Source organism: Pseudorca crassidens, chromosome 7, assembly GCF_039906515.1.
Source record: "Pseudorca crassidens isolate mPseCra1 chromosome 7, mPseCra1.hap1, whole genome shotgun sequence".
In the NCBI taxonomy this organism is placed as follows: Eukaryota; Metazoa; Chordata; class Mammalia; order Artiodactyla; family Delphinidae; genus Pseudorca; species Pseudorca crassidens.
This window is the reverse complement of record NC_090302.1, coordinates 17028486-17044719: the sequence shown is the minus strand read 5'-3', so window position 1 is coordinate 17044719 and position 16234 is coordinate 17028486. Positions and strand designations below refer to the sequence as shown.

At 51.0% G+C, this 16234-nt stretch overlaps 1 protein-coding gene across 4 annotated transcripts in view; it reads right to left on the bottom strand.

Annotated features, from left to right (window-relative positions):
* Positions 1–15880, bottom strand: part of ASTN2 (astrotactin 2) — a 911537-nt gene extending 895657 nt beyond the window's left edge. For 2 of the 4 annotated variants that reach the window (XM_067743522.1, XM_067743523.1), the window contains exon 1: positions 15333–15877. In XM_067743522.1, the coding sequence (XP_067599623.1) occupies positions 15333–15765 (433 nt within the window). In that variant the 5' untranslated portion in view covers positions 15766–15877. Of the gene's footprint in view, positions 1–15332 lie in introns of all 4 variants that reach the window. The other 2 variants (XM_067743527.1, XM_067743524.1) reach the window with 2 other exon arrangements.
* Positions 15881–16234: the final 354 nt, after the last annotated feature.

Here is a 16234-nt window from a genome sequence, read left to right as displayed (position 1 = left end):
CCTAACAAAAGATGGTTCCAGATGACCTCGGACAAGTCACTTCCTCTCTGCCCCATCACCAAAGGTGGTTGGTCAGGCACATACTTACTCCACATTTCACTAGGATCCCAGCAAGCTCTTCACCATGATCACTTCTGGGGAATGAGATTGGGCGGGGGAGAGACTGTCACCTTTTCCCATATAATATTGCTGAATTGCCTGAATTTGTTACTACAACAAGCTTGCATTCCTTTTGTTGAAACCTAAAATTAAGGTTAGAAATTTACTAAGTATGTATGCACTCACTGCTGGAGTTACAGATATTAAAGAGACATGATGTTTAACTCAGGAAGCTTACGAGACTAGCAAGAGAGACAGACAATTAAACAATCACCATATTTTCATGAAAACACGGACTGCAGTGAATATACAAAGTGCTTGCGAGATAACTGTTCTCGGGGGAGCCAGGGAAGTCATCTTGGAAGCAGCAAAGGCACATTCAAGCTGGATATTAAAATACGGGTAGGAGTTATGAGGCAGGAAAGATATTATTTAAATGTACACGTTAAGGGAAATCTCACAATTAAGTGGGCAAAATTTAAATTTTAAATGAATATCTTTATCTCAGCAGTTGGGTTAAATCCATGTTTCCCAAACTGTGGTATGAGAGATGAGTTTAGACGGCACGTGGACACTACGCTAACTTTTACAGGCTACCTTCCATTTATAGCAAGTTATTCTGGTGTTCCATTTGTGAGAGTGATACAAAGATTCCTTTTAAAAAATAAATACAGCTAATCCCATTTACTATGTGACCTTGTGCAATTGACTTGATCTCTTTGAATGGCCACATCTTCATCCGTAATATGGAGATGCTAAAAATACCCACGAAAGGGAGGTTTTTTTTTTTTTAATCATAAAGTTCAAGTGTTATTATCCTAATAGTTTGAACTCCCTGCATTTCTGTGCCCCCAAGGTACTCAGCACAATGTCTGGGATGGAAGAACGACTGAATAATGACTGAAGGGGCTTAGCTCCAAGCAAGGGGAACTTAAGGTGAACCACAGGTTTTGGGTGAACTGGTTGAGTCTAGGGAACGTGAACAGAATTCATCACCCATGCAAACCCCAGTTGATCCTAGTGACTGATGAGGCATCTGAAGCTGTGATTAAGTTGATTAGCAATGGCTGAATACACACATTTTCCATTTATTCATTCCTTCATTCAACTAATAGTTACTGAGTGCCTACTATGTGACAGGCACAGCTCTAGACACCTGTGATTCCAATAGTGGACAGGACTGGAAGGTTCCTCCTCTCTCATGGAGTATCTTATGCAGTCCAATCTTCCCCACCTACCTGAAGGAAAGATGGCTCTGACAATATTCACTTAATCTTATCTGAGGCCCAAAGAGGAACTGTCATTTATTTGAGGCCATAGCAAGTAGATGGCAGAAACAGGGCTACAGCCCAAAGCACTTGCCTCTCAATCTAGCACAGTTTGGTATTTAGCAGGCTTGCAAAACCTGCTTGGCTTTCCAAGATCCGCAGCTGCCCCTTCTCAGCCACCAGCCTTCCCACCTGTTGTCTCTCTTGGGGGAGGGGTTGCCTTCTCTTCCCCAGCTGGGAGCAGGTGAACTGGGGCCATTCCCTGGAGGGTTCTGCAGTTTGGAGATGGTTTACAGGCCAGGAGAATAAAGTGGAGAAAGAAAAGAAGGGAGGGAGGGAGGGACGGTAGGAGTCCTGCTATTGGCAGACAGGTAATTGGTTACTTTGGGCTGTCAGCTTCTTCCAGTCTCCCTCCCTGGGGAAGGCTAGAGAGAAAGTAATTGAAGAAGGTGCCTGAACAAATTAGTGTGAGACTGGGCTTAAAAATTTGAGTTGCACCTGGGTTCAGAGCTGAGGGTTTGATCTTCAGACGCCCGAGAAAGGATGCAGAGATGGAGGAAGGAAGGGAGGGAGTCCGCTTTCTCCTGCTGCAGCTGAGCTTCCAGACTCAGAAGCTCCTAAAGGGAATCTTTCTTTCCCTCCTGGGCTCCTGCTGAGCTGCGGGGGCTGAGAAGAACCTCAAATATCACTTGTTTTAATCTCATCACATGAGAAACGGTAGGAAGCCCAGAAAGTGGAAGGGACTTGACCACAGACACCAGCAGAACTGGGACCAAACCCCAGGACCCCTGGCTCCTAGTTCCAGCCACCAGATGACCCTGCCCCCTAGCTCCATGAGGTCTTTACTCACAGGACTTCCTGTGAATTGCCCTAAACATGCTCCAACTGCAAATAAAGTGGGGAGGGGATGTGTCCTAGGGATTAAAGTATAGGTCTGTTTATTTAACAGACACGTAGATGGCATTTGCTGAGTGGTGGGCACTGGTCTACATGCTCTGCAAACTTTAGCTCTTGCAATCCTGATAGCAATCTCCTGATAAGCAACAGAACAACCCAATGAGGCCGCTACCTTGTAAGATGGTGTTCACAAACTACCACCCCTACCGCTGCCCATGTGTCATTCATTTGGTCAGGAAACATCTACTCAGCACCTACTCTGTGCTGTGTAATGCATTATATAGTTGAGAGGAGCAAAAACAATGAACAAGACACATTCCCTACCATCAAGGAGCTGCCAGATAAAGTTTTTTGGTTTTTTTGGTTTTTTTTAAAATAAACGGGATAGAAAGCTATGAGGGGGACGGTGTACCAGGGAAGGCTTTGGTCAGGGAAGACTTCTTGGAGGAGGTGACTTGAGTTCTATGAGAAAAGGAAATATGAACCCAGAGAAGAAGGCAAAATTTTTTAAAGTTTCTAGACTGTGAAAAGGAATTAAGATTTTATCTTAAGAGCAATGAGAAACATTTAAAGGCTTTAAACAAGAGAGTGGCAAGATCCAATTTGATTTTTGAAAAAGATCACTCTGGTTACTGTATACAGCAGGGCTGGCAAACTTGTTCTGTAAAGGAACAATTGGGAAATATATTAAGCTTGGTAGGCCGGATACTCATTGTTGCTACTACTCAACTCCGCTGTTGTAAAGCAAAAGCAACCACAGACAATACATACACAAGGGTATGAGTGTGACTGTGTTCCAATAAATCTTTTTTTATTTATGGACACTGATATTTGAATTTCATATAATTGTCGCATATCACAAAATATTATTGTTTTTGATTTTTTCAAGTATTTAAACAAGAAAATAGACTTACAGGCCACGCAAAAGCAGGCAGCAAGCTGGATTTGGCCCGTGTGCTATATATCAAAAAATATAAGGAAAGGATAAGGAGGAAGGAGAGGCAGCAGGAAGACCAGTTAGGAGACTGAGGTAACAGCCCAAGTGAGCTTGGACAAAGGTGATGGCAGTAGGACATCATGAGAAGTGAAGAATTTTGACAGTCATTTTAGAAGTAAAACCAACAAGGCTGGTTGACTGAAAGAATGAGAGAGGCAAAGGAAGGGAGATATCAAAGATGATTCCTTTGCTTGAATAACTGGGTGAATGGTAGTCTGGTTTCCTGAGATGGAAGGGAGAGCAGGTTTGGGGGACAAATCACACATTGGTAATATGATTCCTGACAGCAGAGAGAGAAACAGGGTCCCTGCAGGTTGCCAGAAAAAATACTGGCTGTCCAGCTAAATTTGCATTCCTGATAATCAGAGAGTCATTTTTAGCATAACTACATCCCAAATATTGCATGGGACATATGGGACATAGTTATACTAAGCAAGTATTCATTGTCTGAAATTCAACTGGGCATCCGGCATTTTATTTTTTGCATTTATTTTTTCTTCACAAGATATGCCAATCCTACTAGGGGGGTAGCCTTGGAGGAGAAAGGAAGGTTCCTCAGAAGAGGTAATAGCTGAGCTAAGGCTAGGAGATGGCCAGGTGAATGAGAGACCAGAAAAGCATTATGAGCAGAGAAAACAGTGTTTCTATTCAGGACTCAGGTAGGGGGAATGTGCCTGGTTCCCCCCAGAGATCTGCCAGTAATCAGTGAAGCTAGAGCCCCAAGTGCCACGGGGAATGTCAGGAGGTGAGACCGAAGAGATACCCAGGGTGTCCAGGGACACACCAAGGATTTGGTATACCTCTTAAAGTACAGATACCCAGGCCCCTCCCCAGGTGCTTCCACTGATCTGGAAGGGAAAACCTGGCCTCTAAGGTGATTCTGAGGAGTCGCTAACTTTGGGACAAACCGGGCTAAATAATCTGGGACCTTTCCCAGTGACAAATCCCAGGAGCCTAGGAAGTTGCTGCTGGCTGTGAAGTCTTGAAAAGAGTAACCCAGGTAATCAGAACAAAGGTGGCAGAGAACAAGCCTGCAGCCTCCCAAGGGGACTCCTGAGAAGGGGGTTCTGTCCGTTTGGATGGAAGTTGGTGGTCCAGAATGTTTGTCCAAGGACCCACCCAGCTCCCCAAGAGTCCCTAGGCATCTGGTACCTGGTTCTCATTGGAGCTCTCAGCTCCTGCAAGGAGACAGACGTCTCCATGCCTCTCGTTGCCGCCCTGCCTCCTTCCCTCCTCAGCCCACAGCCACCACCGAAATGATTCCCCCAAATGCAGCTATGACTGTGACTGGAAATCTCTTTACTGCTGATTCTGCTAATGGAAATGTTCCTTCCCTTTGCGGCTGCTTGCAAAGCCATTCGTGACTTCCCAGGTGCCTGACAGCAAGGCTTTGTCAGCAGGCAGCCACCAGAAGGGAGAGGGTTCTGCCCCGATTGCCTCCCCCCAGACCCGCCTGCCTGAGACTCAGCCTCTCCGAGTTTCTCTGGCCAAACTGTCCTCAGACAACCCGGGAGCCCCCTGGGAGTACCCCCCCCCCCCGCCCAACAGCTTCCCCCTGCTCTTGGAGAGCGAGCAGAGATCAATGGTCAATTTCATCCTTTTTCTCCTCCTGGTGGGGAGAGAGGGAAGGAGGGCAGAGGCCAAAGCCAGCAGGCTGGAGTGGGAAGAGGGGGGAGGGAAAGGGAATTTGCATGCATTAGTTATTCATACCTCCACCTCCTTCCATAACAAGGATTCCAGGTGGCTAAGAGGCACAGAGCACAAACGGTGCCAGATGCTGTGCTAGGTGCTCTGCACACACTATCTCCCTAAGGATCACATGGCTTAGTGTAAGTAAAAACTGAGCACAGTGTTGGACACTGATGACAGCTGAAGATGGAGGACTCTCCAAAACTAATGATCGCAGCAACCCAGAGAAGGGATTGCTGTGTTACCTCCACTTTCTTCATGGGCATACAGAGGTCTACAGTTAGGAAGTAGTGCAGCCGGGATTCTATCCCAGGGCTTTGGGTCTTCAGAGCTGGCACACCAGTCAGAGGAGCTGGGCTACAGACTGGATTTTGCCATGGCTTAGCTGTGGGACCTTGCAAATGTACTCCTTTTGCTGTACGTGGGCCTCTCACTGTTGTGGCCTCTCCCGTTGCGGAGCACAGGCTCCGGACGCGCAGGCTCAGCAGCCATGGCTCACGGAGCCCAGTTTCTCCGCGGCATGTGGGATCTTCCCGGACCGGGGCATGAACCCGTGCCCCCTGCATCGGCAGGCGGACTCTCAACCACTGCGCCACCAGGGAAGCCCACAAATGTACTTCTTTTTGCTAGGTAAATGAGAGAGTTGGGCTGGATCTCAAAGGCATTCTTTTACCCAGCTCTAATACTCTAGGAGAACTATACACTATTTATTAGGACTTTTACAGCATTATAATATATATATATAAATATTTATTATTATATATATCCCTTATGTATAGATAATGTAATATAAATTCCATTTTCAAGGTAGGAGCATAAAAACTGCACAATGCTGCTAAGAAGCACTAGGCGACAAAAGTCAACTTAGGATGAAGGGGAGGAGTGACAAGGAAGTTCACCCAATCAAACGGGCTGCATCTCAGACAACAGATGCTTGACAACTTCTAGCAAAGAAATGCAGAGCTTCTCTAAGTTCCTGGAAGGTCTAGGTAACAGGTTCCCTAGTATGACAGTATGCCCAGCAGAAGGTGGGAATTCCCTAAGCACTGGGAGAAGAAGGAAGTGGAAAGGGAAGAAGAAAGGGAAAGGAGGAAGGATGGAGGGAAGGAGGAAAATCAAGAAGCCACGGCAGCATGGGAATCTGCTTGTCAAGGAGTCCAGGGCTAACGAGTGACATCTAGAGCAGATGAGACAAGGCCCGGTGCTCTCCTGGCAAACGAGCAAGGAGCGACAGGGCCTGGGGAGAGGCTGAGTCAGCTCCTGGCAGCCCAGAAATGAGGTGTTGAGTCCCTCAGGCCTGTGAGGCTGTCACACCTGAAGTTCCTCTATAAGAAACGTCTGCAACTTCTTGCTAATGAGAAGAGGAAGAGATAAAAAGTACAAGAGGTTGTCAAAGAGGTGAAAACTCAAGGGCACTCCTAGTTCTGTGCAGTATGGAAGGCGGAAAGAGCACGGAGCCTGGAAGCAGGCACACCTGGGACAGGACCCAGCTCAGCTGTAGTGATCTTGGGTGTGTTCTGAACTCCTCTGAGCTTCCGTGCTCACCTATAACATGGGATGAATCCTACCTGTCTTTCAGCACTATGGAAAGAAGGAACTGCAATAACAAACGTGCCAGCACCGCATCACGGGCATAGTAAACGTTCAATGAATGGCTGCTTTTTTCATAGCCTACCCCATACCAGAAGGGGGAAGCCCAGCACACCAGCTCCCCCCACCCCCAGTGGCCTGGACTAAGGTGGGAGGAATGTACACCAGACCAGGAGGCAAAAGGTTGGACCTGGTTCCTGCTCCACCACTGACTTGCTACGGTGCCCTTGACTTGTCCATCTTTATATAAAAGGGTTTCATTCAGAAAATGTCCTAAATTTTTACCATTTATGGCAGGTGATGACCCCAACACCATGGATGGATCATCTCCCCCCAAACATTCAGTGCCTCTCTGTCTGGCACAATGCAAAGGTGCTAATCCCTTATCTGGCTTCCATGATTCTCAAGAAAAGGTCTTCCCTAAACCCAACTCTTTCTCCTCTAATCAAACTGGTCTCATTCCTCATCCTACAAACACCCCAGAATAATAGGGAGGCAGGAGAAGGTAGAGGCAGTAGCTGTGGAAGCTCAGAAGAGGGAAGGTTTCATGGAAGAGGTGGCATTCCAGCTCAGCCTTAACAGAGGAGTGGGATTGCAATACCTCTCCAGTTCTGCACAGTATGGATTCTGAGATGAGACTTGGCAAAGCTGTTTCTAGTCATCTAAGATGCCCTGAACACCTAGGATGTGCCAAGCACAGGGTGAATCACTGCAGCCCCAGAGATAAAGGAGGGATGTTCTCTGTCTGTGGAGCTCTTAGGCAAGTACCACAAGACAGACAGAGAAACACATTAAGTTCTGCTCTCACTTTGCCCCAAGTCACCATCATCTCTCACCTGAACAGACTCCTGCAGACCTTCCTCTCCCATCCTTGCTCCTCTACAGAGCAGCCTGAGTAATTCCTTTGAGACAGAAGTCAGTTACGGATACTCTTTTGCTTAACGTCCTGCCTGGCTCGCCATGGCACTCACGGTAAAAGCCTAAATCCTGTCCTGTCCTGTCCACCCCCCACTCACTCCACTCCGGCCATACTGGCCTTCTTGCTGGCCCTTGAACGATCCAGGTGTGCTCTGGAGTCAGGTCTTTGCTGGAGCCCTTCTCTGCCCGGAATACTCTTCCACACATCTGCCTGGTGAGGCCTTCATGGCCTTCAGGTCTTGGTCCAATCCTATAATCTCAATAAACAATCCTTTGGCCCTATTTAATATTAAAACTGATTTCCTCACCTTAATAGTGTTCGTTTTCTTTTTGCCTGTTTAACAGACTCTATCACCTTCTCACATACCACATAATTTTCTTATCTATTACATTTATCATCTTCTCCCCAACACGCATACACAGGCATATATACACGTACTCCTGGATATGAGCTCTCTGAACACAGGACTCTATGTCTTTTGTTCTCCATACATCTTAAGTGGCTGGAGCAGTGCCTAGCATGTTGTAGGCGCTCAGTAGTTCTAAGGGACCAGCCACTGTTACACCAATCTTTATATCGCTAGTGGGTACCAAGGCCCAGAGTGTCCAACTTTAGTGCCAAGAGGTCAGGAAAGGCTTCAAAGGTAAGTTCATAGTTGAATTCAGCCTTGAAAGGTAAGAAGGAATTTTCCCAGGGCCTTTGGGGCAGAGTTACAGAACAAGAAAGAAGGGTTCTTAGCATAGGACAGTCTGGGCAGAGTCTGATCACGGACCTTGTAGCTCAATAAGGAGCTTGAACTTCATACTAAGAATTATGGGGAGCCAGTGAAGTGCTTTAGGAGAGGATGGCCATGATCAGATTTGGGCTTTTAATGAACTCCCTCTGTCTGCAAGTACAGACGATGGACTAGAGAGAATAAGACTAGAGGGAGATACCAGTGAGTTGACAGCTGAAATCGTAGTCGAGAGAAGTGCTGACATCTGACCCTGCCGGGGGCCGTGACAACGGGCATGGAGAAAGGGTTCCTTCTCAGGTGAAAACCCTAATGGTTTATGACATACAACATCCTTGTCAATTTTCGACTCACAGAAGGGCTGCCTGCACGCTCCAGTATGCCAATAAGGAAGCTAGAAATCTTCCAGTCCTGAATCTTACATTGGGTAGTCACCACCCGACCCCCTTCCAAACCAAGGAAAAGTCTTCCTGGGGGCTGTTGTCCTAAAGAACTGCAGACGGCAGTGAAGAGCCAGTGAGAGGAGAGCAGAGCGAGTCCCGCCAAGCACCGCTGCCTGCCTTCTCTGGGGCCGAGAGACTGCAAGCTCTGCTGGGAGGAAAGAAAAGCCAGCTCTCTCTCGCTATAGTTAATCTTCTGTTGCCACTAGCTGGTCAGTATGAGAACTTGGGGAAGTATCAGCCCTACAAAGAAAGCATCCCCGTAATGCTGCTGCACCTCAAGGTTAAATCTGACTCTTTCTTTCTTTTTCTGGAAAAGAGCAGGCTTCTTCTCACCCTCAGGGCAGCTAGAGTGAAAAGCAATGAGGCTCCCTCCTCCCCAGCACAAAACCCATTGGCTCAGGCTCTCAGGAGAGACTGGAGCCAACCAGGTGGATACCTTGGGCAGGAGAACAAATTCAACTTCCCCAGGGATATCTTTCTCCTTAGATTTTTGTTTCTTTGTTTGTTTGTTTTGCAGGGAGACGAGGAGAGACTTGGTGCACCTTATGATGTTCAACCAAGTTGCAGACCTGAGACATATTTAACCCAGAGCCACGTGTTGGTAGTCAGTGTGATGGAAAGAAGCGTGGATGGGGATTCAAGACCACTGGGTTTAAGTGTGAACCCAGCTGGTCCTTAGGTAGGTTACCTCCCTTGTCTGGGACCCCGTGTTACCATTTAAATGGAAGGGCTAGATTCAATGTGCTCTGAGAGTCTGTGATTCTGTAAGGCCATCAGAGTTGATGGTCATGGTCACAGTTTTCATGGCTTTACCCAAAGAAGTCACTGTCACTCTCTGTCCTTCTCTCCCCCCAGCACACGTGTTCACACCATCCTATGGCAGCCAACGCCTAGTTTACAGCCAAGCAAGGAGGTGAGAAGCAGGAGGCTCTGCCTGCCAGGGGCCTAGGCAAACCTACCGTTGGACTTGCTGTAAATTAGTATTATTGAATGATCTTGCAGCCTGAGGGCCCCATTCAGGATAAGGAGCAAGCTCTGGGTCACAAAAGCTCGCAGAGCTGTGCTGTCTTGATAGCTATTGTTCCTGACCCCCAGAAACAGCAAATCTGGATGGCCTTGACCCAACCTGGGCCTCTGTAACAGCTAAAACGAATCCTCCTCTCACGCTGCCCCATCACCCTCTCAGTAACATAGTATAATGGTCCCTTGGTGTCTGCAGGAGATTGATTCCAGGACCCCACCCCTTTCCAAGGTCCAAGGATGTGCCAGTCCCTTATATAAAATGGCAATAGTGCAGTCGGCCCACGGTTGGGTGAATCTGGGGATGTAGAACCCACGGCTACGGAGGGCTAATTATACTTTCTGAGGGCAGATAATATATCTGTCTCTGCCCTAATTATTAGAGTTCACCAGACCTGAACTGGCAAAGGGGTGGGGATGGAGTAAGGGAAGTGAATGAAAAGGGGGAAAAACTCAGATCAGAGACCACTGAACCGCGGAAATAACATTTTGTAAGCTTTGTGTCTGAAGACATCAAATTCGCCCTCTCACCCACCCCGGAATCTCTCCCTCTTACCCATTCTGGAAAAAACACTGGGATTGATTTTAATGAATATTCTGCGGTCAGAAATCCCTACAGAAAACCCAGCTTATACTGTTTGTATCTGTTTTTTTTCTCCCACTTAATAACTGTCATCAACCTTCAGAACCAAGGCAGAGACCAAAAGGGGCAGATAGCCTCAATGCCTCTGGTCCTGTCTCCAAATGCCTGCCAGACAGCTGCGCGGCCCCTGCCTGAAGACCTCCTCCCATGTGGACCCTGTCATCGCTAGAGGGCAGAGCGCTTGGCTGGTGGACAGCTCCCAGGGACACATCCTCCTGGCATGTTGTACTCCATCCCCTTAGTATTTGCACCCTTAGGACATTCTTTAGAACCAGACAGGAAACAAAGCACACGCCTCACTCCCTGTTGATGTTTGAAGAACGTTTCTCCAGCCCTTGTGGACGGTCCTTAGGCTAAACTCCCTGCTTCTAGCCACCTTTCTGACCTTGTGCCTGGTCCCTCACCCCTTCTGGGGGCTCTTCTCTCTTGGTGTCCATTGTTGCCTGTATTTTAAGGAATCTTTGCAGACTGACCAAGTGGGCATTTCAGAGCATCTTCGTCTTCCACCCAGGCCAATCAGCTTCCTGCAAACAGCATCCTTTCAGGACAGATCTTGAGGACACTGCCAGATCTGCTCATGAAGATGCATTTAAAAACATACTACTGGATGGTTTTTCTTTCTCCACACACCCTCCCCCAAATATAGAGCACGCTCCTCACCTGTGTGATTTATATGACAAGGTAAATTAGTAATGGATGTTGACAACGAGTAGTTACTCAGTTTTATCTCCTTTCCCCCTTTTGCTGAATCAAGGCTCATGGTAAACAGTCCAACCTGGCCACTATCAAGCACAGGAAGAAGGATGCCAGTTCCCTAGCGGTGGGCATGAAAGCTAAATCCACAAGCAGACTCTGGAGCTGCCTGGGGGCAGATGAACACTGGGTGATGTGCGGGTTCACCTCAGAAGCCCTGCAAGGACAGTTGCTCCCATTCAAATTCTTTCTTTTCCGTCAGTCCTCCCCAACACCCCCATGTTACCAGCAAAGGAAAGGAGACAGTGAGAAGCAAGAGCAGCTGGTCAGAGTTACAGAGTGGGTCAGGGCACTTCAAGTTCACAGAATCTTTGCACCAAAGGATTATTTTAGGGCTCAGCTACCCACTCATATTATAGCACAAAGAACTGAAGATCCGGGGTAAATGACTTGTTCAAGGTCAGAGCAGGCCCCAGCTGAGAGTTCCAGGTCATAAGCAACATCAAGCCCCCAAGCTGTACTGGAGCATTCAAATTCTCCTCCAGCCCATCCTCCATGACCTCACTCAGTTTTTGGTTTTGCTTTTGTTTTTTTCCTGTCCAGGAAATGTCCCCAGCTTTCTCTAAGTCTAAAGAGATATCGCCCTCCCTGATGTTACAGAATGTGTCATACCCATCACTCACTTGCACCACTACATAGGATGCCCTTTGACATCCCATGAGTCATGGAACTTCGCGTTGGCAGGGTCATTGAAGGTCATTTAACTCATGCCTCACTCACACACTCTCATACTTCAGCACCAATGTAGCTAAAGTCCCCCTGAGAAAGGTTCTCGCCGTGCTGATGATTGTTATGTTTCCTCTCCAGGACCCTGCACCATGCCCTACATAAATGTAACCAGCCCCTCAGTGCACGTTTGGCTCAGGATGGCTGTTTAGCAATTACCAAGAATGTAGGTGTCCGACGCGCTGAGATTCCAGTCCCAGGTCTGCATTTACTCAAAGTGAGACCTCGGACTAGGCACCTGACCTCTCTAAAGAATGTTTCCTTACCTGTAAAATGGGAATAAATTACAACAGTGCCCACTTCATATATTTTATGTGAGTAAATAATAAAAGGCAAGAGTAAAGCTCTGAGCAGCACAGTAAGGATTCAACAACTATTTGCTATTCCTTGATCTATTTCAAGGAAATTCACTTTATCAGGACCACTGACTTAGATTCTAAAGAAGAGGCCCAGACACAGAAACTTGGGGGGGCATTTCACCTCTGAGGGAAACTTCCACCTACATAAAGCAGGCTGGAACATGAAGGGAAGATTAAACATGAAGAGGAAAAGACCTGAAGAAAAGTCTTTTAAGTCTGGGCACTACTAATTATAGAGCCGATAATTCAAACAGGAGAGGCAGGCACAATGGAGGGAGGGAAGGCCAGGTACGTCGGTGACTTTGGTGAATAGGGATGGTAGACAGTGTGTGCAAAATAATTTTGAGCTTCCCCAACTGGACTTGGAGTAGAATGGGAACTTTACCTTTTATTTGTTTGTTCACCGCCCCTTAACACCAGGGACATTTTACCACCACCAACTCTAGACCCACAACCCAAAGCATAGCCTGAGGGCTTTGGTAGACACTATCCCCCCCTAGTGGTGGCTCCACACACCCCGCTATTGGCAGGATTCAGCATTTACCGACTTTGCATGTGCATCTGCGGCGCATGCCATCTCCAAATCCCTTGAACTGGTGACCTAGTAGTGAAAGACTCACCCAACTCTCCAGAGACAAACACTAGGGAAGGATGTTTAGAAGGTCTGAAGATGGGATGATGGGATGGGGCTGCCTGGGGACCCTGGGGGAGATACGGCCATAAATGACTCAGAGTACCCCCCCTCCGCCCTCATTTTGAGCCAGCCTGGCCCTCCCAGAGCTCATCATGCACTCTGTGTTTACACACAAACAGTGGAAGAACAACACAAATAAAAAGCCCACGTCTCCCTACACAGATCCTGCTATGCTCGGCCATCTGGCGACTACCTCGCTAGCCAAATCCCTGGTAGGAGTGCCTCGGGCTGCGGGGAAGGAGGAGGAGGAACCTGCTTCCCCAAAGGGCTCAGGGCTTCCAAGGAGGACAGCACCTGCCACTCCACAGCAGGCAGTCCCCAGCCGCCGAGGCTCAGCCGCCTGCGTCAGAGAAGGCGGAAGCCTCCAAGTGGAGAGCACCAGAAGACTGACGCTGAAGCACAGGTCTGGGGATCTGACACTTCCAGCTCCTCACTCAGTTCCTCAGTCAGCCTGCCCTGAGCTCCCAGGTACCCATTTCCTCTTGAAAGCCAAAGTTTAAAAACGCAGAGATTGCCAGCTCCAGGAATTCTGGAGCGACTCCTGTAGCTGGCTGGACCAGGTCCTCCACATCCTAGGGAAACTGGAACGCTCTGGGGTCCTCGCTTCCAAGTCATGCCATACCCAAGGATGCCCCCCCTTTCCCCCTCATCTGAACAGCCATTTAGAAGGACCCCCACTCCCTCCCTCTCCGGACATCAGGGAGTAGAGAGATCTCGAGGGTGGAGGGAGAAGGTTGGGATTGAAAGTGGTGAGGGACACCCTCCGTTTCTCTGGAAGGACCCTTCCCTGCGGTGGGGTCACAGGAGTTGGCCATGAGCCCAAGGTTGGCTCTTCGCCCTAAGGAACCCCATCTTCACCCCCATCCACTTACTTGGAAATGGGCAGCTCACAAGTGCACGTGGGAATGGCTCTTGGTGTATGTGTGTGTCCGCGCACGCGTGTGTATGCTTGAACGTGTGTGTGTGGCACACGAGACGTGCCGCCGCGGAAAGTCCCCTGGGAACCTGCAAGGCGCTCTCCTGCCTAGCACCCCACAAAGCTCAGCACGCTCAAGTTACAGCCAGCTGGGGAGAGCCCAGGGGCCAGAAACCCGAGGCACATGCTCAGACCAGGAAAGGGCCTGGCGCTCGCTCAAAGCTCCAAAGGCGGCCAGCACGAAAGGGAAGTGGCGGGCGGGCGGGCGGGAGGGAGGGGGGCGTCACAAAAATACATCAAAAATATTATGGCTCCCAGGAGAGAGGAGTCTAGTCCCTTGATTACTCTTTGGGGCTTCTCGGGCGAGCAAGGAGTTAACCTCAGAGGTTCAAGCCGGGACCCCGAAGGCGCGGACATCGAAGGCCCATCACCCCCGCGGTGCCGGAGCTCAGCCGGATCCCGGGGTCTGGAGTCTGGGGCGAGCCCGCGGCGCCTTCTTGGAGCTGCTGCTGGCCAGACTCCGGCAACCAATCGCACCCCGCTCCCCCAAGAGGGGAGGGGGGAGAGAGAGACCGGTGAGCGCGGGAGAGCTAAGGGGAAACAACATTTTTGTAAACGCTCTCCGAGATGATTAAGCGATCAATTACCCGGGTGGGAAATCAGCTGCGCCTCCCACAGCTACCTGGAAGGGCCGACTCCTCCGGGATTCGCGCTGGGAACCAGCTGGCAGCAAGCTGCGGGCGAACTTTCTGATTAACTTTTACGTTTGAGCCCCCACCCCCATCCTTTTCCTCTCCCCTTCCTTTTTCATGCCTTTAAGTTATTATTATTAGCCCAGTGAGTGAGCTGCGAGGACAAACCTGCTCTCCGCCGGGAGGGGGGTAGGAAGGCGAATGCGACCACGGGGATGGAGGGAGAATCTGAAAGTGCAGGGAGACCTTGGGTTCCGAACGCCAGTGCTCGGAAATCACTCAATCCTCCCCAGCCCCATTTCACAGATGGCTAAAACTGAGGCCCAGAGAGGGGAAGCGACTTGGCCAAGGTCACCCAACCCATCGGGAGGCCGAATTTATGCGGACCAAGGGATTCTACATGGAGCGACTCCGCTCCGATTCTCGAGAAAATCGAACCGGAAGAGCAGACCCGACGATTCCGAGGCGACAGCGAGGGGGCGGTGACCGCGGGCGGCCACTGGCCGTGCCCCAGGAGCAGTGGGCGGCTGGACCCAGACCTGGCTCCCGAGCGGGGGACTACCACGGCCCCCAGCTCAAGCACACTCAGGCAGTTGGGGTTTCGGCGTCAGCGACGGATCGCGGCAGAGCTCAACGTCTGCACTGAGAGACGGACGGACAGGTCCCCACCGCGGGAGGCTTGGCACGCCTCCGGTCTCCCGCCACGCGCTCGCTCAGATACTGCCCCGGACTCATTCCAACCACCTGTACGCCCTCCGGGCCCCTCAGCTGCCCTCACTCAACCCTGCTCGGGGCAGCCCGGGGCGGGAATCCCCAGGGCGCCCCCACCCGTCTGGCTTCACTTGGGGGCTCCCGGTTCCCTGGGACCCCGCGTGTGCCGGCGCCCAGCCTTACCCAGGGTGAAGAAGGGCAGCTCTGTGTTGTCCAGGTCGTCCTGCACCGCGATGCGCCCCGGCAGCTCGTTACGCACAAAGAGCAGGAGGCGCGACTCGGCGGCGGTGCCCGCGGAGCCAGCGGAGCCCGGGGACGCGGCGGCGGCAGCGGCGGCTCCTGCCCCGGTCCCACTCCCGGCCCCGGCGCGGGTGCCGCTCCAGCCAATGTCGCTCTCCCGCAGGGCAGGCAGCGTGGACACCGTGACTGTCTTGAGCCGGCACGGGCTGTCGGGCTCCCGCGAGGCGGCGGCGGTGGCGCCGGCCAGAAGCGGCGGCGGCGGCAGCAGGAGCAGGAACAGCAGCAGCGGCGGCGGCGCCGGGTGGAAACCGAGCCTCAGCCGCCCCCGGAGCCCCGAGCTGGGGCCGGGGCTGCGCCGGGCGCCGGCGGCGGCCATGGCGGGAGGGGCTGCGGTGCTGCGAGCGGCGGTGGCGAAGGAGGAGAAAGAGACAGTGGCGGCGGCGGCGGACGCCGAAGCGAACCAGGACGCCGGAGCTAAGGAGCCGTGGGAGCCGCTCGCTAGCAGCCCCCGGCTCCGGGCTCCGCCTCCCGATCGGCCCTGGCCCGCCCCCCCCCCCCCCCCCGCGCCACCTCCCCGGGCCCCGCCGCCCGCCCCTTCTCTGGCTCCCCACTCAGACCCCGAGCGTCTCGGAGGCTCCGCCCAGCCTCGTGCGAATCCCAGTCGCCCCCTCTCCTTTCCCAGGATCCCCCAATCCGCCCTCACAATATTCTTTAGCCACAGCACCCCTCTGCAAATTCCTAAGACTTAGGGACCCCGGGTGCTTCCCCTTATTTCCCTGGGCTCAACCCAGCTCGCCCAGCTTTACCCCACCCCTGGCCCAACCCAGAGGCTGCACCTGGGGGCG